General features: G+C 40.0%; 1 protein-coding gene across 1 annotated transcript in view; it reads right to left on the minus strand.

Moving 5' to 3' along the window:
• Positions 1-1,585: 1,585 nt before the first annotated feature.
• The window catches only part of gabbr2 (gamma-aminobutyric acid (GABA) B receptor, 2), a 199,542-nt gene continuing 173,146 nt past the window's right edge, over positions 1,586-27,981 (minus strand). The window contains exons 14-19 of the mRNA XM_079877842.1: positions 8,728-8,838; positions 6,401-6,625; positions 5,943-6,125; positions 5,609-5,738; positions 5,227-5,341; positions 1,586-2,419 (exon numbers count right to left, since the gene is read on the minus strand). Of these exons, the coding sequence (XP_079733968.1) occupies positions 2,254-2,419; positions 5,227-5,341; positions 5,609-5,738; positions 5,943-6,125; positions 6,401-6,625; positions 8,728-8,838 (930 nt within the window). The 3' untranslated portion in view covers positions 1,586-2,253. The remainder of the gene's footprint in view (positions 2,420-5,226; positions 5,342-5,608; positions 5,739-5,942; positions 6,126-6,400; positions 6,626-8,727; positions 8,839-27,981) is intronic.

Below are 27,981 nucleotides of genomic sequence, written 5' to 3' on the forward strand. Positions count from 1 at the left end.
GCCAAACAACATATCATAAAGACATTGAAGAAGAATAAACAATAATGTTGAAATGAACTTGGAAATAAGAGCTGATTGTAGTCAGAATGAAAACTCAGTCATAGTCATATGCTGCACAAGTCCCCTCCGTGTACTGAAAAACTCATTGTGTATTAGAAACGTCAGTCTAGGTCGTGGCCGTCATGCTAAGACAAGCTCCCGTGGCGTTGTGGGATTTTTGCGTATCTGTGTTGTTTTATTTAAAGGTCTTTGTCATCGTGACACATTAGTGAGCGTGAGGTACAATGACAATCACTGTTAGCAAACGAACCGTGTTGTTTCAGTCTCCTCTTTCTTCCCCGAAAAGTTGAGACGATAAATACCCACGAATGTTGCGTTATAATCAGATAACAGCCATACAGAAGGAAGTCACGAGTTAGTGAAATTCTCGATGAACTGACTTATAGTTAGGAATAGGATAATATGTGAAGTCACTGTTTTCGTCATCCGGTCGACGCGATTGGACGACAGGCACACACGTACAGTAACAAATCTGACAGAAACTAAAACCAAGACACCGACGGTGAGATATCAGCCGAAACAAACTCTTGCCATTGATATGAACGATACGTAGCTTATTTCCGATAATTCATATTTTGATTACATTTCCAGATTTACAAAACAGCTTTAGCTGATGCTCCCTATCTCTGCAAGACATTGTGCAAAGTTCACAGCACACAATAACATTTCTATAGCAACTATGAGGTTATTTCACTGTTGCTAAGAGCGAGGTGATGTATTTCACAATGTCACTCTGCCATTTCTCCTCTGGAACAACACGGCACACACACACACGCCTCAACCCGAGCCCTTTTAGCCCAAGCTACAACCGTAGAGGATTCACAAATGTTTGGGTTTTTTTCATCAACCAAAAGAGAGGAAAAAAAAACGAACAAGAAACAAACAGAGGGAGGGTAAACTGAGAGACTGCACCAGAAAGTCAAAACGAGGCTTTGTTCTTACGTGACTCGACTTATTAAGTTAATTACACTTGTGCTCATTTTTCAGTCCCACTGTTTAATACAATATCGTCCTTCTGTCTTGCTGCGTGGACCGCTTCTTTTGTGTAACCTCGCAGCTTTCTGTGAGGATATTTTGGTTTTGCTCTGCATGGAGTACCACTTCCCTGTTATTATCGCAATTTGTGAGTCTTCTTGTTTTGTAACAGCCGGTCACATGACGGCGATTGTACATCCGAAGCATGGGGCCTGCATCTGTGTGTTCAGTCCTGGTATGCAGGATCAACTTGCTCGACTGTAATGGAAGACTGACTCTCTAAAATCGCCGGATTTGTCTCTTACATCCCTTTCGGCTGGACCTGTGGCTCTTTTGAGGTCGCAGTTGCGCGACTTCTAATGTGACATTATGCGATAAACCAAAGTGGTACTCTCGGTACTCTGTAACCAGGACAGGCCTACATGATGCTAGCTGTTTTTGAAGACAAACAATGTGTGGTACACGTCTATCCAGGTGAGAACGGTTGGCCTGTGTTTACACTCCCTTGTTATCTTTAGTAAAAAATCGAGACACAAATAGTCTTATTTACCATTAACCACTTTTTCACACCATTGGGACACTGAAGCAATACAACAAATTCATATCGGTTTGCAACGTCGTACGTGTCTGTTCCTGGTTCGTCGACTGTTTGTAAAGTTCTACGGAGCACCAGGCCTCATCAGAATAATTCATTTCACAGCATAATCAAAGCTCACTTTGATGTTCAAATATGATATTTACATGGCTGTTGACGTGTTGAATAAAGAGGAGGAGTCCTCGGTCACATCCGCTGCCCCTTTCCCGCAAGTTTCAGCAGAACCAATGTGCACAGATTTCGTGGAAAGGCTGCCGGCGGAAGCGTCTCTTTTTTAGCAGCCCAGGCTACAGCGCCTGTCCTCCGTTGATCCACGCTGCTGTTTGGGGTGGGGGGTGTGGGGGCGTTGAGTCTATCGAGTTAGGAACGGGAGGTGACGGGATATAGATAATGGGTTGGGTTGCTGTGTGAGAACCTCCGGTCACCTCCCTCCTAGCCTGAAGATCAGTCCTGCTCTGATGTGGCTATGGATGGTGGGACGGGGGTCATGGATGGATGAAGAGTCGGACCCCCCCACCCCGGGTTGCTCACACACTTCTGTTAACCGCTGATATTGCTCAGTCTGTCTTTTCAAAAAAAAGCTGATCGCTTCCTGGGAGTGCAGTGCAGGGCAGTGGTAAGGCTCACAGGCCGGACACCATAACCCTGTAGGAGGGGGGCATGTGTCTGTGACGGGGGCTGGAGGCCGGGCTGCTCGTGGGACTGCTGCAGCTCGCGTCCACCCCTCCTATGGAGGGTAGATATGCGTGATGCAGGATCGGCAGCTGTAGGGACAGCCTGCGCTGTATGCTGTGAACACAAATCAAACAGAGCAAAATGGTTATTATACATAAAATACCCAATTCCTCATTTTCTTTAATGCTCTTTAGTTACTGTGTGTTTAATAGTGGGGAAGAACTCTTGTATGGCAGTAACAGACGTTCATCTATAATTATATCACAAAGCACATTTAAAGCAGACTTTGCCACATACATCATGTTTCGTTCTTAATCAAGGGTTCAAGGTTTAACTGGTTAGCATGACCCCTTTAGTCCCTGCTGGTGGATGCCAGAACTACACCATCTGGACCTACACTACCATTTAAAAGTTTGGGGCCTGTAATATGTTTTTGTATGCTCACCAAAGCTGCATTTATTTGCCTTATTTGAAAAATACAGTAAAAACAGTAATGTGAACTATTTTTACAATCCAAAAAAAAAAAAAAAAAAAGTTTTCTATTTGAATATATTTTAAAATGTAATTTATTCCTGTGATGGCAAATCTGAACTGAAAACTGCCATTACTCCAGTTTTTAGTGTCACATGATCCTTCAGAAATCATCTTATTGTTATCAATGTTGAAAACAGTTGTCATTCTTAATATTCTTGCTGAAAACTTGGTAACTAAAAAGTTCTAAAAACCCCTTTAAAAAATAGAAATCGTTTATAACATTATAAATGCCTTTGCTTTTAATGTGTCCTTTCTGACTAAAAAAAAAAAAAAAAAAAATCTTACTAGCCCCAAACTTTTATTATTAGTGTATAAAGCATCTTTCTCCATTTTTTTGACAACAACAATGAAATCACACATATTCAATTACATTACAGTATATATATATATATATATATTTTTTTTTTTTTTTTTTTTTTTTGGTGCCATGAATCCTGTATGTACCTGGCAGTGTGGATCACCTCATATAAAGTACATTTCATTCCTGTGTCTAGATTCAAACTGCACCACAAGAGGCCGAAGCCCTTTAAATCAATTACAGAAACCAAATAGCAGTTATATAAAGTGCACACACCACACCTCTCATGATTGGTTTTATGATTGGAGTCTCTTTGAGTTATTACTTTCAATCAAATATTAATTTCATACATCAATTAAGGAAAATGTCTTCTGTGTTTAGAAATAATTAACACTGATTAGTCAGATGTTGCAGGTTCACATGCAAAACAAAAAAAATAAAAAATACTCTTTATGCAAGTGTTATTAAACTAAATATGTATTTGTTTATTCTTTACTGCCGACAAGGAGAACAGCCACAATAAATGAATTCGCTGCATATTCCCATGGCAGAGGTGGTGTTATTTTGCAAGGTCAAGACTCCATCAGCTACTGGGGTAAGTGTGTGAGAGTATGTGCGAGTGAGAGTGCGTGTGTGTGTGTGTTTGATGAACAGTGACAGTGCAGAATCCCTCCTCTGTGAGATCAAACATTCATGTGCTGGGACAGCCTGTAGTCCTCTAATTCTACTCTCATGTCTATTTTCAGGGTCCAGTGCCTTTCGCTCTCACTAGATATATCACACATTATGTAACCACAGCCCCCCTCCCACGTCTCCCTCTCTCTGTCCCTGAACCTCTACTTGCTTTCATTTACTTTTTTGTATTATTTCTCACCTTCACGTAAATGAGTCTATACAGCAATGTATGTTGTATCTGTTCACCTTGTTTTTAACGCAAGAGTGGACCTGACCATTGGTATTTGGTATGTGTTTACTCTAATGTGCAAGGCTTCCGGTGTCATTCGCTTCCAGATATTGTAGCTGTACAAAAACTGCCCGTTACGCTGCTTGATGTTGAAAACTGGTAATTGTTAAAATATTATTTTAATTCATTATCATAATCATAAACACACCGGTTTGTAGCACTAATAGTTTGACCATTTACCGCACTTTGTTATTCTTCTAGTTATGTACCAATAGCGGCTAGTAAATCAGAAGAAAAAAGCCATCTAAAGACCCATAAAAAGAACTTATAGCTAGTCAGTAACAGGTGGTTTTGCAGAGATGGATATTCTCATTCTAGAGAGCAAAATAAAAAATAAAAATAAAAATTCTAATCAGTTCTAATCAGTTTAACATTAGTCATGATAATTTTTTGGTCCGTTTTCCTAAGAAAGATGTGGTAAAGTAAATAGTATATACACTGTATGTATATATATATATATATATATATATATATATATATATATATATAACTGACGAGTTTATGGTCATTGAATGAATTTTAATAGGTATGACTATGGGTCACAAGAAAAATATATAGAAAATAAATTTGATTCATTTCTCATTGTTTCTAAGAGAATATGCACAGTTAATGCAGCGTCAGATGCCAAAAACTCGTCAGTTTATACTTTCAGTTTCTGTAGTGAATAATTGACTGCCATATGAGACTTCTTCACCGGCATAACTGTCACGCAAATTTTTACTTTTTTAAATTGGACTTTTTTACCTTATCACCAGTTGCTCGCAAAATGATGGACAATGATTCACATTTTTGTGCGCGTCATTTTCCGTGATAATAAATTATAGTTAATTAGTTAGATAGTTAATTATTAAATTAATAATTAAATAAGTAACAAGCAAACTTAAACTTAAATTTGCTGATGCAGGTTCAAAAAGACTCTTGAAAAAGAAAAAAGATTTTTTGCCCCTCCCCCAACTCAAGAGTTAAATGTATAGCTAAAAGCATGTAGATTTTTCTCAGACTTATACTTTTGCCTTAATACTGTCATTGTCTAACAAATCTTTCGTCAAATGTTATGTCTGGTAAGTTGGACTGATATTTTGTTCCAGAAACTTTTTTTGGCCTAAAGTGCAAGAGTAAACTCACTGTTCTGGTGAGTTGATGTCTTCTAGTGGACCTCTGCTTATCCTAGAAGGATCCATGGATCCCCACTGAGCCTGAGGTTTCTGCTCTAAGTGGTTCTTCAGAGATTTCTCTCCATCTGAAAACAAAGACATGATGTTCAGAATGCTGCCTTTCCATCAGGATGTCAGTGGTGGATTCAGCTGAAGAAGATGTTGAGTCAGAACACCTTATATGACACCTCAGGTTGACATGTTTGGGGGTGAAAAATGTATAACACCAATAAATTGTTCTTCTCTGGGTGACAGACTCAGGAACAGAGGAAAAGAGTTTCACATACTGAAATGAGTCACGACTGACAGCTGTGTGTGATCGACAGGTGAGGAACACAAGGTTTGATATCTACCTTTGCCATCAGTGAAGTTGCGTATGCTCAGGATATTGTTGACATCTTGGTAGTGGTTTTGTTTAATGTATGGAGTCTTTTCTGGAGTGTCCTGGAGTTGCATGGTAACCTCTTCCAGTTCCTTATCCAACTGTAACACAAATTCAAAAATCCAGTAGCACTTTACAATAAGGTCCCATTAGTAATGCATTAGCTAACAATGAGCAATCAATTTGTTATAGTATTTCTGAATCTTTGTCAAAATTAGCTCATAAAATACAACTGTTCATTGTTAGTTCATGTTAGTAATAATTTGGTAATTTATGTCGAATGAAATCGGAAAAGCTTCCGTCACCTCTGTAATTCTCATTCGGAGGCGGTGGTTGTCTGTCTGTAGTCCGTCCAGACGGGAAGTGTTGGCCTGGTTAACACTGGTTACTGAGGTGGAAGTCTTAGAGTCTTCCTTCTTCTGGTTCTGGGTGAACTTTAACCTCCGGTTCTGTGTGGCAGCATCCGGGTTTGTTCGCATTGTTACAAACTAACAAACGAGAAGAGAACAAGGACATAATATTGAGATCTTTTGGCATTGAGTCTGCTTAGGATGTATTTGTTTAGAGGTAGAGTCGAATCTTTCAAATTTCAGTGTGTTCATTTCCAGAGGGCTCCAGGGAATGCAAAGTAAGCACTATTCTCAATTATATTCCGGTGAACTTGCTAGGGATTTGCACAAATCAAAATGCCAGAATGTGGCTTTCGCTGACCTCTACAATTCTTTCCCAATTGCTGGATCAGGCTGTACATTGCAGTACTTACCTTTGGCACAAAAACCAGACACAGCGTGATGGTGCTGCAGAAGATGATGACCAGTGCCACGATGCAGAACTGCACATTAGGCTGATCTCGGGTCAGGAAGGACACTGCTGCCCCAATGATACACATGATGCCCACATTATACACACTCATACCGATGTACTTGCTGTCGTTCAGGGCTGGAATGCTCACATTTCTGGTCTCCCAGGCCAAAAAACACCCAAACAACTAGACAAAAAAAAAAGAGAAAAGTGCAATGAATTATAAGAGCAGTGAAATCTTAAGTTTTGCATAGACAATCATTCATTTTCACCTTCATCGCCATCTGCAGTTCTCAGTTTACAGTGATGAATCATAAAGCCAGTGAGAATGAACTGTGGCTGACTTATTTAACACCCTAATTCCTCTAAAGGCAGCTAACAACACCTGTCCAACTCTCAGGAAGTCAGAGAAGTAATCAAAGCACCTTTGTGTGCGACTAGAGTGAACTCTGAGAAATATGACTCAGCTAACATAATGACGCACACTCGGAGATCTGATTCTGCACCCACTCGCCTCAAACCTATTCAATCCTAATCCAATCACAGCCCGTCTCAATAGTTTTCCTTATTCACCCTCTCATTCTCTCTCCCTCTCTCGTTCTACAGGAACACGTCAGCTGTAAGTGAAGCCGTGCAGCAGGTTTTTAAGCAGCAGGTTTTCAAACATGACAAGAGGAAGGTAGAGGAAGTTTTCTGAAATGGCACATAGGCCTATAAGAGAATGTGAGTGTGATGGCATTAGCAGTTGTTCACTATTATGATTTGATGACTTTCATTTTAAATACATTTCAGCTTCGATGTAACATTGACACCTTTACAGCTGTAGTTTTTAGAGAGAAGAGAGACCAAAGAGACTGGAAGAGATACTCTGTGGTCCACAGATAAACTTTGACACGGATCGTCTACTGTAGAGCTGGGTAAAAACAGAGGTAATGGCCTGCCAGTCAACCGAACCACCTGCCGCTATTACAGCAGCAAGAACAAGAAGACAGATCATTTCCAAAGAGCACAAAGTGAGTAAGAGGGCAGATTTTTATTTGAGGATGTTGCCACCATTGACTCAGAGATTATGGTCTGTGCTATGGGCAATTAAATGACTGGGGGCATTTTGGTTCCTGAGGCACCTTACCAGTAATCTAAAGTGAGGTTAATTGGAAAGAGCAATCTTGCTCATATTATATCTCCTCCTAGGGGTACAATATATCAAAGTCCAGGTAGTGAGTTCGCTAAATGTGGATTTCCGGAAGGAAATACCATCCCAGTAAGCACTGTTTGTAAGGAGGCAAAAGAACAATGTTGAAGTTTACAGCAGTTTCTTAATCTTTTTGACTCCATTTCTAAAAACACAATATTTGAAGGCACGCCAATATAGGCTACTTTTAGTGCTTCTGCTGTAATGTCAAAGCTGCTTATTTGCAAATTTTTTTCTATATATATATATATACAGAAATTAGGAGTGGAAATATATAATATTTTCAGTTTCAGAAACTAAAAGTTCACCAGGGTTTACACTTTCACAGCAATGAATTTACATGAATTCTTTTACTTTCTTTTTTTTATACTGATTTTTTAAACTCACAAATAGCAATTTCTAAACAATAAAATATTTTAGAGCTTGACACAACTAGAAAAATTATATTCATTGTAAAAATGGCCAAAACTTTTTAGGATTTTATTCATTTCTGCTTTTCCAGGTCTAGAAATCACACTTTCAAAATTCTGTGGCAAGACAAAATGACAGCTGTTGAAAAAACCAAACTTATTTTAATGCTTAATTTAACTCATTTTAAGCCATATTGCGCCCCTCTTTGCTGAGGCCCATTATTTGATAACCATTAGTTTACAGTAAGTTTTGGTTACAGTAAGACTTTTTAGTTCAGTATAAACAACATAAAAGACTGATATTTAAGCAATAAGCAGGGGGTGTTCATTTTGTCACTGTAAGAGCTGTTCTTAAGCCTAAAACTAGGGGTCAAATCATAGTAATGCAGACCTCAAATGGCTTAGGTTTTTTGATTTGTAGCTTTTATAAAGTATGATAAAAGACAACATTGTTCCCTAATAATTATCCGAGTACTCTAATTTGTGTTTGTTAACACTCGGGTGGGTCATGAAAATTAGATAACTGTATGTATGGCATTTGTATTTCCTGATGTATTGCAAATGGATTTTCATGACAGTGAGATATAGTGTATATAATAATTTAGCAAGTAGCAGAATATTCAGACTCGGTTGTCTGCGGGAGCAGATGGCGATCATGTTGTTGCTCTCTAGAATGTTCTCACTCACCATAAGGAGGCCTTTGTAGGCATAGACAATCCCCAGCCAAATGGTCATGTGCGTGTTCTCGCAATGCTCCAGGAAGGGCCGGATTGCGATGTCTCGTCCCTGAGGATCTGCCTGTGGAGACACAGTGAGAAAACCAATGAGTGGAAATAATCCTGGCTAAAAAACACCTTTGTCACTAACAACAATAACAAAATACAGAGCCAGGGCTTATTTGCCTTGACTTAAATGCGTTTAATATGAAGGTTGATTTGGGGTTGAATTTAAGAATTTATTAAATACATTTGCATTTAGATTTAGAAGTAAATTTGCTAAATTGCATTTGCATCGAGTATCGATACTGAGGATGAAGGCATTACAGGAACTGGGATCATTTAACCTCCTATGGGAGACCAACCTTAATGGACTTTCTCAGAGATAGTAACAATAATATAGTCACCTCAACGGGATGCCACTTGAGAGTAAACGATTAACAATAACTCTTTATGGGTCAGGCATTGATCGCTTGATATTGATCGAGATATTTACAGTATTAATATGCAAGACAGATCAGGAGTGGACTGCGAAGGAGATCTGAGGAAAGAGAAGATCTCAACCGAGTTCCCCTCAAAGTGCTGGGTCTAAAAGTAGCCAAGCTCTAACCCACTTTCTGCTGCCCCAGTTTGAAAAACCTTAAGCTTGCCATGCAACAACCCGGACACAAAGATAGACAGGGATCCAGCCTCCAAACGCATTCCTAAGTCTTGCCGATTTTTCCCAGTTTAGTCACAGAGCGTAACACCCCCAGCTTTCATCCGCCGCTTGTGTGGCTCTATCAGCATGATTTGAGTTTGGCATTAAGGAGTTCACAGCACAGAAGACATCTTCACAAAGTGACGGTGCGAGTAAAGTGGGCCAGCCAACACAACAAGTTCTATTTATAAATGACACATTCCAAGATGTGATGAATCCTAGAAGTCAAACAGACATTGTCAGACAATTTTTAAACTCAGCGAGAGAACAGATTAGAGAGGAACTGCTGATGATGTGTAGTCTGCGAAAAATTTAGATGTGATAAAGTGCTTCTACAATAGCAACGAATGACATAGCAAAAAATAACTATCTTTCCCATCACTGAAAGCAACACAATAATGCTTTTACTTCTCTGTTAAACATTCAAGTGTTCCTTCTGACCTAAAAAACACAAGCTACAAAAGATAAAACTTAAATAAACTGCTTATTTCTAACTGCACAACAACAAGAGCTCTGCTTTCCTCATAGCCTGAGCTGTAGTTAGTGGAGCTGTGTGGTGTTGCCAGGCAACAGTCGGTGGGTTGGGCTTGAAGAGAGTGCTGGGTGCTCAGTTATTTCTCACTGCATTAGGCGTCTAATGTAATTGTTCACTGGAAGCTGGAAGGATGTGTGACTGACAGAGTGTCTTTGGAGAGACGGTGACAAGAGGGACACAGTTAGCTGAGAAGAGAGAATTATATCAGTTTATAGACTGGAATGAACCATATGGACACTGAGAACTGCAAACAGACAGCCATTAGGTGTGTCTGTACAGTAGCAGGTTTAGACACAGAAGGGGCAGCATACAGATAACCCTATAACTCCTGCCTGAGACTTTTCACTAACAAATGTATTATTAAAGCCTAGCTAACTAAATGGTGGAAGATTGCATATGTAAATTATGCAATATATATATATATATATATATATATATATATATTCCCCCTCTCTCCACCCCGTGGCTTTTTATCTCACAACTCTGACTTTTTTTCTCACAATTGCGAGTTTTACATCTAATATAAAGTCGCAATTGCAAGTTATAAAGTCAGAATTGCGTGATATAGTTGAAATTGTGAGAAATAAACTTGAAATTCAGACTTTTTTCTCAGAATTGCAGGTTTGTATCTTGCAATTCTGACTTTATAACACACAATTGGGAGATATAATGTCAGAATTGCATGATATAAAGTCGCAATTGTGTGTTATAAAGTCAGAATTGTGAGATATAAACTTGCAATTTTGAGATAAAAAGTCCGTCTTTATAACTGTAACGATCAGCAGTGAGAGTGCCCAGGATAACCATCAGAGGGCACTCCAACCCGGACAATCACCACACATCCACAAACTACATTTCCCATAAACCTTTGCCCAGACTAATCAGCCATGATCACATTCACCTGTATGTCTTTACCTTGTTTAGCTCACCCCATATAAGCCTGGTTTTCACATTCATTCCCTGCAAAGTCTTGTTTAGTGTTTGTACTGCAATTCTGAGTGTGTTTGTATCCTGTTTCTCCTGTGTCCTGGTTACCTTGATTCTCTGCCTGTTTCCTCGGATTTCTCTCCTTGCCTCAGCCCTTTTCTGTTATTGTTTGGATTGCTTGTTTGTGTATGACCCTTGCCTGGATTTGGATTACGTTTTTGGATTACCCTGTTCAATAAATACTGACTTTATAACGCGCAATTGCGAGTTTATGTCTCACAATTATGACTTTATAACACGCAATTGTGACTTTATATCACGAAATTCTGACTTTATATCTCGCAATTCAGAAAAATAAAGAACTGCAAGATGTAAACTAGAAAGTGTATTTCTAATAACAGCATGTCTTTCCTGTCATTTTTTTATCAGTTTAATACGTCATTGCTAAATAAAACTTTCAATTAAAAAAAAAAAAAAAACTAATCCAAACATTTGAACGATAGCGTTTTATTGTATGTGATCTCATTTCTTAATGCATTAAAGCCTAGGTCTTCAACCCTGCTTCTGGAGACCCAACTGTCAGGCAAAATTTATTTCCATCCTGCTTCAGCTCACCTGGCATGCGATTTTTCAAGTGATCCTGAAGACCTTGATTAGCTGGGTCAGGTGTAACTCGACCCACTCCGAGCGGGATTTGAATCGGGGGTCTCCGGCATGAGAGGCGGACACGCTAACAAGGTAACAAGGACGTTAAAGACGTCAGTCGACAGTGTGCCTCTTGAGGCCAAGGGAGTGAGATTTACCAGCACAGCTCTTAGTACTAGCTGGCCTATGTTACACACGATTAGGATCTCAATTAGGATTTGATTAGGATTGTAGCTAAACTCTGCATGACAGTGTGTCCCCAGGAAGACCTATAGGCATTAAAGTTTACATGGTGTGATCCTGTCCTCCATATATCTCAATCTGAGCATGAAAAAAAATGAATCAACCTAAAATGATGGGGAGAGAGAAAGAGTCATGGACTTCAGGGTTCTCTGCCTCGGTCATTTCTCCATGAGCATATATTTTATTCCATTGAGAGTTTAGTACAGCATGAATGAGATTTCTATTATCCAGCCTCTTTCTAAGACCTTTGATTTTGAGCTAAGCTCTTGTTTAAGAGAAATGATAGTTATAATACTCATTTGTACGGGTCAGTCACCCTTCTGTCTGTCTGTTTCTCTCTGACATGGCTTCTTGTGACCACAATCTCTTATCTGTAGTAATCCTTTAACATTACACCCTGTGATCTCTGCGTGCCACTGCTTGTAGTATGGAGAGGCAGATATTGTTCAATGGAGCTGAGAGTTGTTTAACGAGAAGTTAAGTCAATTATTCAGCCATCAAATCTTAAGGTCAACTCGAACGTCTAATTCCACAGCAAAGACATGACACACATCAAGGAACAAGGTTTAGCACCATGGTTCAAAACCAACACTCACCAAGTACCAAATACAAATAAAAACAGCTCAGGTCAGTAAATAACACACTCACTTTTCCCATGTTTGCCAGAATGCAATATAATACATTATCTAAATTAAAAATGATAGAATGATCTCACGTGAGCGATTCAAATCGAAGACAATTTATCTAGGATGTGGCAGAATGTGGAATATTCATTGCAATAATCCACCGAAAAGAAAATATTACGAACAAAATTATGATTTTTGACAGTTTGCCTCATCTCATATATATTGAAATTGATGCAATGGCCTGCACAGCATGCTATACATTTATATATATATATATGTATATACTATTATTTATTATTTATATTTATATATATATATACTATTATTATTTTAAAAGTTTGGGGTCGGCAGCATTTTTTTTTATTCTTACTTTTTCTTAGACTCTTACGTCACCAAGGCTGCATTTATTTGATCAAATTATTCAATTTATTATTCAATGATTGAATAATATCAATTCCTATGAGTTTTCAGACTCCAGTCTTCAGCATATTAGAATGATTTCTGAAGGATCATGTGACACACACGATCCTTCAGAAATCATTCTAATATGCTGATTTGCCGCTCAAGAAACATTTCTTAGAATTATCAATGTTGAGAACAATTTGCTGCTTAATATTTTTGTGGAAACCGTGATGCATTTTTTTCCTTCAGGATTCTTTAATAAACAGAAAGTTCAAAAGAACAGCTTTTAATTGAATTACATTATTTTAATCCAAAATATACTTCCATTATGCCACTTTCTCTGATCACTTGCATTTTGCAGGTGTGGCAAATGTAAATTTTGGACCATGTTTAGCACTTTCCTGCTCGCTGACTGCATCTCTGTGTGGCTCCTCCAGGGTTACATCTACCTGCTCCAGTTTGAGGATGAACCTGCAGCTGCACGCTGAGGCTTTGCAGATCTGTCTCCCTCTGGTGTGAGCTTATTTTTGGAGTCCACTGCTCTAAACTCCACTTCAAATGCAGTGACTTCAAAGTGGCCCTGCTGCAGTCCCTGCGGCTGAGCCTGGGAGCTGCCATCACTGATTCATTACAGGCTAAATGCATCATTAGACCAGGAATCAAACCCCGAACATCAAGCGCATTTAAATATGCAAATGAGAACTTGCAGTGGCATGTTTCAGATTGCCTTTGTTATTGCAGCCTAAAATGCTTTTTATTGACATCATTCTTTAATCTAATGCTCCGGAATATCTCGGTTTTAATCACAACTCCCATCTGCTCGCTCTCCGCGAGTCTCCGATGCAAATGACTTTCGCTATGTTGCCGTCACGTGACTGCCGTACCACGCACCCTTCGCCCGACACAAACGCACTCACTTATGAACATGCAGCTAATTTGCGAATAACAACCTTCATAAATGGAGTTCGAGTGCTCGCTGTCAAACGTTATTAGAGCTCACACATGGGCGAACATTTGAATCGGGTGACTACTGGGATTATACTGAGGTATGCACACAGATGCGCTCTCAGTATTACGGTCACGGACACATAAACACTCGCATACACTCACACACTCGCAAAATTGGAAGGCCATAAAGCATACAGCATGTTTTCTTTTCCGGGGGACAGTTGCGATTTGTGACTCGGGTCATCTATACATCCTTGTTGAGTCAAGGACACGGAGAGGTCCCACACACGATAAGCCATCAGCCCTGATAACTCATTAGGACTGCTGTTTTTTTCCCCCACGAAGGCAGGCGTAGCAAACTGTGAGTGATGGAGGATGGCCGCCCTCCATCATAGTGCACTCTGCTGCCCCCATGATTACTGAAGCCACAAGCACCTTTCTGTGCCGTGGACATCAGGGTGCGGAAAAGAGTAGATGGGTGTTTGTGCGACTGTCCTCTAACCATGACCAACATTGTTTATAAATACACCACATCTTAAATTCTGTATGTGTTCACATTCGGTGATGGGAATAATAGTAGTGGAAATCAAATGTGAAACATTTTTGGAATGAAATGGCTGACTTCACATAGTATTGCAAGTACCATCGCATATTGCAATTATGGCTTAAAGGGGACCTATTATCCCCCTTTTCAAAGTCTTGATTTTGTTTTAGGGGTCTACTAGAATAGGTTTTCATGCTTGAATGTTCAATAAACACAATATTTTTCTCTGATTTACATTATTTCAGCACCTCTCTTCCCAGTCTGTCAGTAACGATCTGTTTTGTTCCTGTCTCTATGAAGCCCATCCTCCTGAAAAGCGCAATGTGCTCTGATTGGTCGGCTGGACCAGTGTGTTGTGATTGGTCAACTGCTTCAAACGTGTTTCGGAAATGTCACGTCCCTTACTATAACCGTGAGTTTCAACACACTATACACAACTTAACCAGGCCTCGTCCCCTTTTTTGCACATGTCTTGGGTGGGAATTATTTAAATGAGGAATATTGTGACGTGTACATTCCCGGATAAATAATAAAAAGAACACTGCATGTGAGGTCTGAACTGACCCAGTGCACTTCTCATTAAACAAACTGCCAGCCTACTTCAAACACTGTCTGATCTAATCCTCGAGGTAAAGTCCCACTTGCGTCTCATTTACTTTATCATGCCTGGGATCATCCGCACCTCATTTTCTCTTGTTCTCGGTTTACCTTGCCTTCATTGACTCCATTGAGGTGCACGTCCTGTCCAGGATATTACCCCTTGTGTTAACATTAATTAAACATGATTATAAAGCTCTGAGTGAACGTGATTTCTTTTGATGATGTTAATTCCGTACAAGATACTGAATGTTCCCGGTTGTAATAACAAATGTGTCGATTATTATGTGCACGGCTACTGTCAAGATCTGTTAGGCTGGTCCTGCTGGAGTTGAATTTAATACAGAATTTAGTTTTTAGGAAAGTTAAGCCAAAACTATACTTACCAAAAACTATACCAAAACAAAAAAACTATACTTTCATCAGTGAGACAAAACTCTCTCTTTTTTCTCATTTTCTGTCTTTGGCAGACTCAAATGTGTGCATGCACATCATATTCCTGTCATTGCTAGCCGAGATAGCAGAAATTGAGTCCTTGGAGGCTCCATGGAGGTGTTGTGATGTGTACTGGACTGTATTATGCAGACTACCGAATGTACAGATGGGCTGCTTAACAGAAGGAGAATTTTGTTAGGATTGAAGTCAGTATTGAAGTAAAAGAATTGAAAGTGGTGGGAAAAAAATCACATTATGAAATAAATATTTTTCTCCAAAACACATTGGGAACAATTATTTGCCCCCTTTTATTAAATACTTTTTGAACCTCCTTTTCCCAAGATAACAGCTCTGAGTCTTCTCCTATAATGCCTGATGAGTTTGGAGAACACCTGACAAGAGATCAGAGACCATTCCTCCATACAGAATCTCTCCAGATCCTTCAGTTTCCCAGATCTTCTCTTCAGTTCAGCCCACTCATTTTCTATAGGGTTCAGGTCTGGGGACTGGGATGGCCATTGCAGATGCTTGGTTTTGTGCTCAGTGTCCCATTTTTGGTTTGATTTTGATGTTTGTTTTTGGATCACAGTCCTGTTGGAAGATCCAAACATGGCCCGTCATAAGATTTCTAGCACAGGCTTTGATTTTTTATCTGTTGGTATTTGATTGAATTCACGATGCCATGTATCTGAACAAGATGTCCAGGACCTCTGGCAGAAAATGAAGCCCACAGCATTAAAGATACAGCAGAGTATTTCATTTTACACATGGGGTACTTTTTATTCCCTGTATGAACCAAACCCATTTTAAGTGTTTGCTGCAAAAAAGCTCTTTTTTTTTTTTGGTTCATCTGTCCACAGAACTGACACTACTGGGACTTCAAACAGGACGGGTTCTATGGTCAGATAAACAAAACAAAACAAAAAAAGCTTTTTTGGCAGCAAACACTTCAGATGGGTTTGGTTCATACAGGGATAAGAAAAAAAACCCATGTGTATGAAGGATCTGGAGAGATTCTGTATGGAGGAATGGTCTCTGATCTCTTGTCAGGCGTTCTCCAAACTCATCAGGCATTATAGGAGAAGACTCAGAGCTGTTATCTTGGAAAAAGGAGGTTGCAAAAAGTATTTAATAAAAGGGGGCAAATAATTGTTCCCAACGTCTTTTGGAGAAAAGCATTTATTTCATAATGTGATTTTCTCCCTTCAATCCTTTTACTTCAATGAAAGGTTCGATTTTTGCTAATTTATTTAATAAAATATCAAAAGGATTAACGATGCAGATTTAATTTTTACAGCCATCTTTGATCATATTTACCAAGGGGGCAAATAATTCTGACCAGCACTGAATAATATATTTCAATATATTATTTGCAATAAGTAATTGCAATGGTATAACCCATTTTAGGGACAGAAAAATTACACTTTAAAATCAGCTATAGAAATGTTAATATTTTTATATAATATATTTATAAATATGAACATTTCTATAGATGATTTTAAAAAGTAATTTTATCTTTGCCTAAATTCTGATTGGGTGGGCATCTGCATTTCACTCCATTCACACCTTACAATTACCATGTTAACACCTGTCATAACATGAGCAGAATATGTGATTTTTCCTTGCTGTCTTCAGGGCCAGGTCACCTGACATGGCCCCCAAGCAAGGAAACGTTGAAGTGTGATCATGTGACCGCCTCTTTCTTCCACTTGTCTGTTCTCCTAGGCAACCCTAAAGCTGTGAGCTGCATGACAACTTTAAAGAGTGTTGTAACACAGATATGTAGTGTTTCTTAGGACCTCAACAACATGCTGCTAGAGCAAGAACACAGTAAATGACTACAAACATTAACGGACGGACGGACAGACTACATCGAGGTCAGGCGTAAGTAAAAACATGAACACACTGGAGAGTTTAAGCTACACTAACCATAGTTTAACCATCAACACACTGAGAAAAACTATTATTTGTAGTAAGATTGTAGTTATACAAATTGTAATTGATTTATTTTATTATAATTTTGCAATATCATGGTGACTGAATACTATTGGACGTCAGGGAGTGGCACTGTCTCCTGGATTATGTGCCAATGAAATTCACTGGCTTCAGGAAAACTGATGCACTGCCACACCAAATTGCTCTTTTCTGGCTACTGCACATTGTCCGGATGTGTACAACTCTTGTTTTTTGTTCCCTAGCTCGCCTCAGTGCCAAATTGGAGTACTGTGATTGTAGGTGGCCATTTGAACCAAATACTTTGCACTGACTTCAGAGGGACTCGAAGATAAAAAAAAATAAAAGAGGATACACGCTTGGCTTCTGCACCTCTGCATTTGGAAGCATGTTAAAAAGGAGCAGCCTATTTGGATTTTTCTGAGCGGCAGCCATGTTCCCCTCCCATCGGCCCACTTTATACCAGCCAAGAGGCCAGCAATCTGTCTCTTTAACTAAGAGGAACAGGGAAAGGGAACTGCTTTTGGAAGGACTGTTTCTTTTGCATTCTGATGAGTCGAGTAAATCTCACAGTCAGAAAACAGAAATGTGATGTTGTAGAACATCATGAAGAGAAACAGACTGTGCTTTTGCAGTTGACACATTGTGAATATCTCAGCCTATCAAAAAAGGACAAGCTTTTGAGGACATTTTGATTCTCAAATTTTTTAATTCATCTACTCAGCGTGTGTGCACAAGAAAGAGAACGGGAGACAGAGAGAAAAATAGAGACAAAGAGAGATCTTAGCCTGACAAATGACTTAATGATTAATAGTATGGAACTCTATTAATTTGTTTCCATAGATACAAACGAGCAGCTCAGTTCCAAGTCTGTTGGAATGTTCTGCTCAACAGTGATAACGGGTCTCTCCTAACTTCACTCCTTATGATACATCAAACTGCACAATGTCAGCCAATGAAATAATCCTGCAGTCACGCTCCTCACATGCAATTATGCATATGATGGGATGTCTCCTCATTTTATACTCGTTTCTTTCACTCACACTCCATTTGCATTCACGTTAGTCACGCTGCTGACAGTGTCACATGACTTCAGATCTGTGGAGTATGTACTGAATGCACGCACACATGTCCCTGTCAGATTTTTGCAGGTGTGAAAGAGTGTGCATTGGTGTATTTTTGTGTGCGTGTGTGCGTTGGGCAAGGGGAACTGATGTCCGCCTGACTTCAGCTGGATGCTCTCCAGGCTGTGGGCTGGCAGGGTTTCAGGGGGTGCAGTTGAAAACGAAGGAGGGGGGCTCGACTCCATCCGGCTGCCAGGCAGCCTGTCTTACTGTCAGATGGTCAGAGCTGGTTTGTTATCGGGTCTCAGCTGCTCAGACTGAAAACAGTGTCAGTCGGCAGGCCGGTGCCACAGGAGGTCATCAGCCATCAGGGGCGCTAGAGAGGTTGAGTTTGAAAGCATTGAGAAAATGTTCTGTAACTCCAGCAATGGAGACGCATGTCTGTTCCTACAAAGCTCTTCTCGTAGGAAGCTACTGTATCATATTTGATACGCAATTTCTAAGGCCTATAAATTATTGACATGATTAAAACTTTTCTAAAAAACATGTTGTACACAATCTACTATGTGCCTTCTGTCATCTGATTGATAGTTTATACTTTATATAAAAGGCCTTTTAGTATCCTTCTGAAAATGTTCCTCCTTAGGTCGTGGTTGTTTCTTGTTTTGCTGAAATGGAACATGAAAATAAAATTTGCGACATCTGAATGTAACATTTTTGACAAGCCAAACATGTCAGTAGTCTTTGAGTAACATGTAATTATTTCAGCCATGAAATAAACTTCCATCAAATTCCGTAAAATAAGAGTAATGAACTACACAAAAAAGCATTTAGAATGTCTCCAGCAGTTTTTATAATTAGCCAAAAATCTAATATAATTCACCCTTCACAGATGTTATCTTGTCCGTCAAAAACTTAGGCTGACTGTCGGTTGGAATATTAGAACTAAAAACATCGACATAAACTTTTGAGCATCAATCACTTCACTGAATATTTGCCAGCTAAGAAATAAATAACTCTTATCTTACGATCCATCTGTTTTCAAATCTACATCATTTGAAAAGCACAACATTGATGTCCGTCAGAAAATAACACGGTAGTATTTGCGTGAATCAGAGGTCCAGTGAGTACACGCATTTCCTAGAAAACCCACACTACTGATATTTTTGTACTAAAAAATATCATAGCAATATAATCATACTAATTTAATATCATCATACTAATTTGATTAATAAGAGGAATCGAAATTCAATTTAAAATTCATAGTATTTGGTGCATTCCCTTTTTGCTTAATTTTTTTATTTAATCAAATTTCTCCTAAATAAACAGTTTATTTTTAAGTTTAAATAAAAGAATAAGGTAATAAAAAATGCTTAGTCCATTTTATTTCTCTTTTAATTTTTTTTTTATTTCAAATTCCCTACAAATAAAATGTATTTCCAGTTAAAAAAAAATTAAATAAGTTTGAGCAAAGTATACCTTTTACATTATTTTTTGTTCTTATTTCCCTCCAAATTCTTCCAAAAATACTTTTGTTTATTTCCAGGTTTAAACAAATAATAAAAGATTCAATGTGGTCTCAGACTGTCAGACCCCACTATATTTCACTCCTACATCATTGCATAAATTATTTATCAATTTCTCTCAAAGATGAATCTAAAAAAAAAAATCAGCTCATTTGGAGTCGTGCGGTAATGACGGACCACCTGCAGCCCGCCACATCGATCCAATCCCTCAGATCGGCCTGCAGCACCTGCCTCTCATATCGGCCAAATGACACATTTCATTCTCACGGAGACTCGAATCTTATGAGAGTAATGAAGAGCTGTTTGTGGCTGAGTTATCTGGCTCGGGAGGTCTGTGCGGTGCCAGCGCCATCGACCCACGCTTCAAATCAGCTCTCTTTCACACACAGAACCATTTTGGGGGTGTGAGCTTCAACACACGGCTTCATATTAAGACTGGAGAGAGCGAGAGAGAGCGTGAGAGAGAGAGCGTGAGAGAGAGAGAGAGAGAGAGAGAGAGAGAGAGAGAGAGAGAGAGAGAGAGAGAGAGAGAGAGAGCTTCTTGTGTAAGGAGTTTGTTCTGTATGATCATTTTCAGGGCCAATAGAACACAAATATAGCTTGTGTTCACATAAAAGACGATGTTGGGAAAAAAGCCCAATAAATAGGTTAATCAAAAAGTTCCTGCAAGTGGATCTGACCGATCCTGGTGAGTGGATCCTGGCACCAGTCAAGATGATTAAAAATACATGCGTTCTCCAAGCTAATTCATCATGAAATCTTAATGAGAGCAGACGTTACACACAAAGTAGCATCAGCAAATAGAGGAAAACTCTGAACCTTGCCCATAATGCACCCTGTAACCAAGATTTCTTTCATTGTACAGCAAAATCTTTCATCGCTTAGTGTTCAAAACCTGTATGACTTACTTTCTTCTTTAGAAATTTAGAAATATGTTCATACAATGAAAAGCAATGGGGTCCAAAACAACATAAGAAAGTTACACAAATTTGAAATGACATGAGGGTGAGTAAATGATGGTGGAATCTTTTTTTTTTTTGGTGAACTATCCCTTTGCATAAGGTACAGTCTGACATCGATATTGCAGAGTTTGCCTTGGCTTTTACAAGATCACTCTGTGTTAATATTGTACACTCTGACAAGCAACAACGATAAAAGGCCGGAAAACTTGAACTGTGTGCACTGAGCAGCACCATCAGATCTGGATCCCAAAAGGAACGAAACCCACTGCGGACTATAAATTCATTACAGCTGGTCTGATTGCAGGCCAAGTCTGTCGAGATCTCAGAGCTGATGAGAGCGGGAGGAGGAACGGGCAGACAGTCTGTGTGATTGCATAAGAGAACAGACTGATAAAGAGAAAAGACACTCTTTAACAGTGTAGCTGTAGCATTCTGGACTATGTATTATATGATTTCAATCATCATTGCAAAAGCTACCAAATTAAAATTGCCCATTCAACCACTCTGGAGATAAGGATGGGCCATATCGAGATGGCAGTGTGGAACAAATTACAGTCAGAATCAATACATGTCAAGCTCTGATGTGAACATTACAGTGTGTGCGGATGTTATGGGACCGTTCTCTCCATCCAGCTCCTGATCATGGCTGTTATTAGAAACAAATTCCTAAAACTAACCATGTACAAAAATAAAATTTGATCTGCTCTAATGTGTGGTTCTCCAAAGCACATCCTTCCTTAATTTAGTCTTTTACTCTATGGGTATGTTTTCACAACAATGTTGTACTAAAAACGGAAAAGATTTTCCTTTGCTTTTTTTTGGTGTACAGAAGACAACGTTGTCTGTTCAAATGGATCAGCGAAAACCGATGCGATAACACTTTGTATAGAAACACTACGACCCGTAGACTGGACAAATTCACAAATTTTCACAAATCCACATTTTTGTAGTTTACAACGAAGACGAAAACGTTTTAAAAAATGTGTACTTTGGAACCCGTTTTCAAAAGCTTGCGTTTTCAGGCCCCCAAAACGCCGTTGTTTTGTAAATGAATGGCCAAAACGCATTAAAAGTTTTCGTTTTTTAGTTGAAAACTAAACTGAAGTTACAGTACCAGATGCAACATCACTGCTCATCCACACCAGCAGATGGCGAGACTCAAACACATGACAATTAAAACATGCAGCTGTTAATTACCACATAAATAAGATAAGCAGTAAACATGCGCTGCGTCCAAAATCGAATACTTCCCTACTATATAGTATTTGAAAAACAGAAGGCGAAAAGTCCTTGGATGACCTACTACTCTGGAGAGATTCTGAAGTGTGCATTCGATGGCATTACTATCCCATGAGGCCAAGGGAGAGGATTTATGAATGGAAGTGAAGCTATGCAAATGACACTGGTAGGTCACATGATAACATGGTGAGTGTACTACATAGAACATACCTTTTTAATGGTCGCAAAGTAAGTTCAAATTCAAATTTAGTACGTGAATTCGGGCGCACCGCTGGTCTCTTTCCAACTTATTTTGCAACGCGGATTTAAGCAATATTCTGTGAATTCGCAAGACTTCCGATTCATTCGAAATCTCGCACATTCACAGGAAATAATTTACTTCACATTGAAAATTTTAAGACTGGCTATGTGAATCAAAATGAAAAGATAAATAATTCATAAATAGAAAATTATATATACACGTAACAAAATTAAGCAACTGTCTCATAAAAAGCTGTTTGCCTGGGTTACAATACGTTATTAATAGGTGTTTACTTCAAAGGCCCTTTGAAGCCCTTTGATGTGGCCTTGTTTTGGCCCCGTGGAGCTGTGCATGTGAAGGGCATCAGGGGCCACAGACCTCTCTGATGTCTCCTTTGCCCTGCCCACTTACTTAACACAGACATCTCTAACCAACACAAAATTAATTATGAAAGAAAAGACTAATCACAATTCAGCACTTAAATAAGTCATAATAATAGATTCAAACACAAGCTAAATCACATCCGACACCATGCAAAACCGTTAAAACACTGCCTTTCTTTGTTGTTCTGAAATATGTACAGAGATACAATCTTAATTATAGATTTGGTAGATGAGCAGAGACACACACACACACACACACACACAGGCTCCTGATTGGCACGTCCCATCGCAGCAGTCTGTTGTGGCATGCAGGTTAATGAATGTGCAGATGGCGGTCAGGAGGGGGGCTGTGCCTGCAGTCGGCTCCATCTCCCCTCTTCTCTCATTCTTCACGTCTCTCTTTCTCCTTTAACATCTTATTTACCTACGTTATTCCCACCACGTGCAGCTTTACAGCTCTCTCAGTGATCACCTGCTGCGTACTGCCGTTTCGCATGCAAGTGTGTGTGCATCCCGTGAGCAGAAAGCTCACTTGATTTCACAGCTTTCCTAACAAGGGATTCGGCAGGGCAATCACAATAGCGTTATTACTGCCTACTCACGCAGCAGAGAGCTGTAACTGGGGACAAAGGCGGGGTTAAATATGTTCGGCAGGCACCTGCGGCATGGATCGCGGAAGCATGAAATCTCAGGCTAAACATGTCCTGAAGGACAGAGGCTCCGTGCGGGACAGGGCAGGAGGGCAGGAGGGCGGGGTGAGGAGCGGTGATTAGGAAGGCAGCCTTGCATGAGTGTGTCGAGGAGAACGCGGGGGAGAGAGCAGACTTGTGTACGGACTCCCACGGCCTGCTGCACTAAGTGACTGTTGTAGGGTTTAATAGTGCCATATGGTTTACATCTCCACTCACACCATGCCTTTCCTCCAGTGCTTGTGTGCGTATTGATCCTGAGGGCTCTTTCCTTCCCCTCCTCTTCCCTTCCCCTCCACTTCGCTCTCGCTCTCAAATCTCTCGGTTTCCGGACCGCAGAGAGGATGGAGGCCTCCACAGCAGACTGATGGCGATAAGAGCAGGAAGCAGAAGCACTCTGGGTAGAGACAGTAGACGATGTTCCCACCACATTGAGATTTCCATCTGTGATGTGCATTGAGTTCTCCGCAATGCTGCTAGATTGTTTTTAGGGACTGAACAGGCTGATCGCATGCAGCGATTGCTTTAAGAATACATGGGTAGCACAGTTTCATTTGAACATATTTAAGCAAAAAAGAGTGCTACAAGTGCTATTGTGAAATTCAGCATGTTCCACCAATTAAACGATGAGGTAGCTTGAAAGTACAGTATTGGAAAATAAAAACACAGCTTGTTTTCAGTCATACACAGATTGCTGTGATGTTCTGGGTTGTGTTTCCCAAAAGCATCGTTAACCAACTATGGTCACAAGTTCCATTGTTATCAGCATATTTCAACGAGTCGGTGTTTCATGAAAACATAATTCCAAAGAGCATTCGCAAACAGCATAGCAAAGTTGTGTGGTTGGAACAACAGCTCTCGACTTGTTTGCAAGACATGTGAACTCAATAAATCCTTATCTTGAGCCAAATAAGCAAGCTGACATTCAGTACAATCTAGATCTTTTATTGAGAATACATACAAATTTACATTTACATCTTTTAGTTTGTCAAGAGATTTAAAGCGTCGTTTTTGAAGAGTGTGCATGTGCAAACGTGCTCTAGTACATAAGAACGAGCCTATGATTGAATCTGGAAATAAAGCAAAATAACTGAGAAAATAGTCCTCAGATGCAATGTCCGTAATTTATTGCAGAACATCTAGCATTAATTCGATCTCAAACAGATTCATTAAAAGTAGTTATTGCTCCACCACCTGCATGACATCATTAACCAACGCGGTTGAACGACCAATTTGCGACAATTCGAGAAACAGTCGTGACTACCTAGTTGATTTCTTTAATGATGCATCGTACTATGATAGTTAAGCAGCGAGTTAAGTCGTTGTACGGGAAACGCACCCCTGGATGGTTGCTAGGGTGTTGCTTACTGGCCCCAAAACTCTATGACAGAGGCCCACTATCCGGCAGAGTTTAGGTCCGTCTCCAAACACACCTGAAAAAGCTAATCAAGGTCTTCAGGATCACTAGAAAGTTAAAAGCAGGTGAGTTTGATATGGGTTGGAGTAAAATTCTGCAGGACAAAGGCCCTACAGGACAGGAGTTGAAGAGCCCTGCTCTCTAATATTCTAGATGTGGCTCGGGTATTGTATTGGTCTACAGGATTTTTTTTTTCATCTTTGATGTGCTTTGAGTTCCCTGCAATGCTGCTAGATTGTTTTTAGGGAGTTAAGAGGCTGATCGTATGCAGTAATTGCTTTAAGACTGCACGGGTAGTGCAGTTTCACTCAAACACATGTATATTGTATAGAAATATTTACTGTAAATAATATCCCACAAACAAGAGTGCTCTTGTGAATTTCAGCATGTGCCACCAATGAAACGGTGAGGTACCTGACAGTGTTTGAAAATAAAATAAAAACTTGCTCAGAGATACAGATGCTGTTAGCTGCTATAATATTTAGCTTGGAGTTCAAAATTTTGTTTCTTGCCTACCGGCATTTAAAAAATACCGCAGTTCTGAACCTGGTAAAAAAAATTCAATAAGACCAGTTTAGTAGCAGTTTGCAAAGCAGTTTTGGGAGCAACTACATTTTAAACTGATAAGCGACATCTGTGCTTCTCCACTCTGGATAAGCACCAGCCGCCACTGCACACATCTGAGTCTTAAGGCCTCTTAAATGTAATGCCGTGTAATGAACTGTGGGGCACAAAGAAACACACGTTCCCTTCACAGCTGCTGATAGATTATGAGTGTGTTTGGGCAGCAAATTTTCATTTTCTGTTTCTTGGACTGGGGACTGTACAATTAAACTAGATTTTCACATTTTCTGTAGTAAATGTGAGTGTGCAAAACCCGCCACCACAATGCTAGATTGTTCTGGAAGATTGCGCGGACATTTCTACGCAGATACCAGGGTTTTCAGAATGGTTGCATGTTCTGCATAGTCTCTAGGGCAGGGATGGGCAAACTCTGTCCTGGAGGGCCACTGTCCTGCAGAGTTTAGCACCAACCCTGATAAAACTCACCTGCCTGTAGCCTTCTAGTAATCCTGAAGAAATTGATTAGATGGTTCAGGTGTGTTTGATTAGGGTTGGAGCTAAACTCTGCAGGACAGCGGCCCTGCAGGACCGAGTTGGCCCATGCCTTCTCTAGGGTGTTGCTGGGTGATTGCTTATTAGCCCAAAGTCTCTGTGACAGCTCTTCAACTTTAGTTCTGGAGGTCCACTATCCTGCAGAGCTTAGACACACCTGGATAAGCTAATCAAGGTCTTCAAGATCACTAGAAAGTGACAGACAGGTGAGTTTAATCAGAGTTGGAGCTAAACTCTGCAGGACCGCGGAGTTGAAGAGCCCGGCTCTGTGATATTCTGGTCTCTAGCTATTGTTCGGGTCCCTCCATTGTACATAGGTCTACAGTATTTTTTTGTGCCTGCTTTATGGTCTGCCAGGTGAAAATTTTAAGGTCATTCGCTTTGAAAAGTAATAGCACACTTTTCACAACAAGCCACATGATTTGAGGGCACATTCAAAATTCATGTCTGTTGTGAGTTAGATGGCAAAGTTTAATACTTAGGGTTAGTGTTCAGTGCCTTAAAGGGATACTCCACTTTTTTCGGAAATAAGCTCATTTTACATCTCCCCCAGAGTTAAACAGTTGAGTTTTACCGTTTTTGAATCCATTCAGCCGAACTCCGGGTCTGACGGTACCACTTTTAGCATAGCTTAGCACAGATCATTGATTCTGATGAGTCCAGTAGCACTTCTTTCAAAATGACCAAAGAGTTTCAATATTTTTCCTATTTAAAACTTGACTCTTCTGTAGTTAAACCGTGTACTAAGATCGACGGAAAATGAAAAGTTGCGATTTTCTAAGCCTATATGGCTAGGAACTACTCTCATTCCAGCGTAATAATCAAGGAACTGTGCGGCTGTACCATGAGTGCAGCAGGCGTAATGATATGACGCAGCGCCTGAAAATAGTCCCCAGCTCGATAACTTCTTCCAACGTGACCGGGACTAAGTTTGTCTAACCTATTAGACCTATTTTCAGGCGCTGCGTCATATCATTACGCCTGCTGCACTCATGGTACAGCCGCACAGTTCCTTGATTATTACGCCGGAATGAGAGTAGTTCCTAGTCATATAGGCTTAGAAAATCGCAACTTTTCATTTTCCGTCGATCTTAGTACACGGTTTAACTACAGAAGAGTCAAGTTTTAAATAGGAAAAATATTGAAACTCTTTGGTCATTTTGAAAGAAATGCTACTGGACTCATCAGAATCAATGATCTGTGCTAAGCTATGCTAAAAGTGGTACCGTCAGACCCGGAGTTCGGCTGAATGGATTCTAAAACGGTAAAACTCAACTGTTTAACTCTGGGGGAGATGTAAAATGAGCATATTTCCGAAAAAAGTGGAGTATCCCTTTAACAAGCACTACTAACATTTCAAAGAATATCACATATCATTTCAAGGCTGCTAATTATGAAGCTCAGATTACGGCCACAAATCAGAGCAATAAAACCCCAAGGTCCGCATCTAAACCCTCTCCCAAACCTCATACCTAGACTGCCACTTCCAGAGAAGTGAGGACTGTTTCCAAATCCAAAGCAAATATAATCAGACGATGCAGCAGACAGGATCACAAATCAACCTGACATCCTATTCATCATTTTAGCCAAATAAACCAACACCCACACTACCACTGTTATTTACAATCACATGATGTATGGATGAATACATAAGTGTCTCGTTGCAGCATTGGACTCAAGGGAGGATGGCCACCAGTGACTAAGGGGACCGTGAGCAAACACTTCTTTATAAGATCCGCTGTGACTCAGAGAGGGCAGATCATATGAGTGCTGCTCTCTGGTTCATGTCACCAGCTGTGTGCGTCATTATGCCCAGGTGGGTTGGCACCCAGCCAGCTCCCCTGCCACCGCCAAGGGTTTAATTAGTTGAGCCTCAAGGCTGCGGAGTCCCGGATGCCTCGGGGGATGGAGGAGGGTGATGAATGTCACACGCGATAGCGTGACGTTACCCAGACATGACACCGTAGCTCTGTTCCATCTTGCTCAATATAGCGCATATCCGTAGCAGGTGAGTTTACGGAAGAGATCTGCCT

The sequence above is a fragment of the Squalius cephalus genome (genome assembly GCF_949319135.1).
Source record: "Squalius cephalus genome assembly, chromosome: 8".
NCBI lineage: Eukaryota > Metazoa > Chordata > Actinopteri > Cypriniformes > Leuciscidae > Squalius > Squalius cephalus.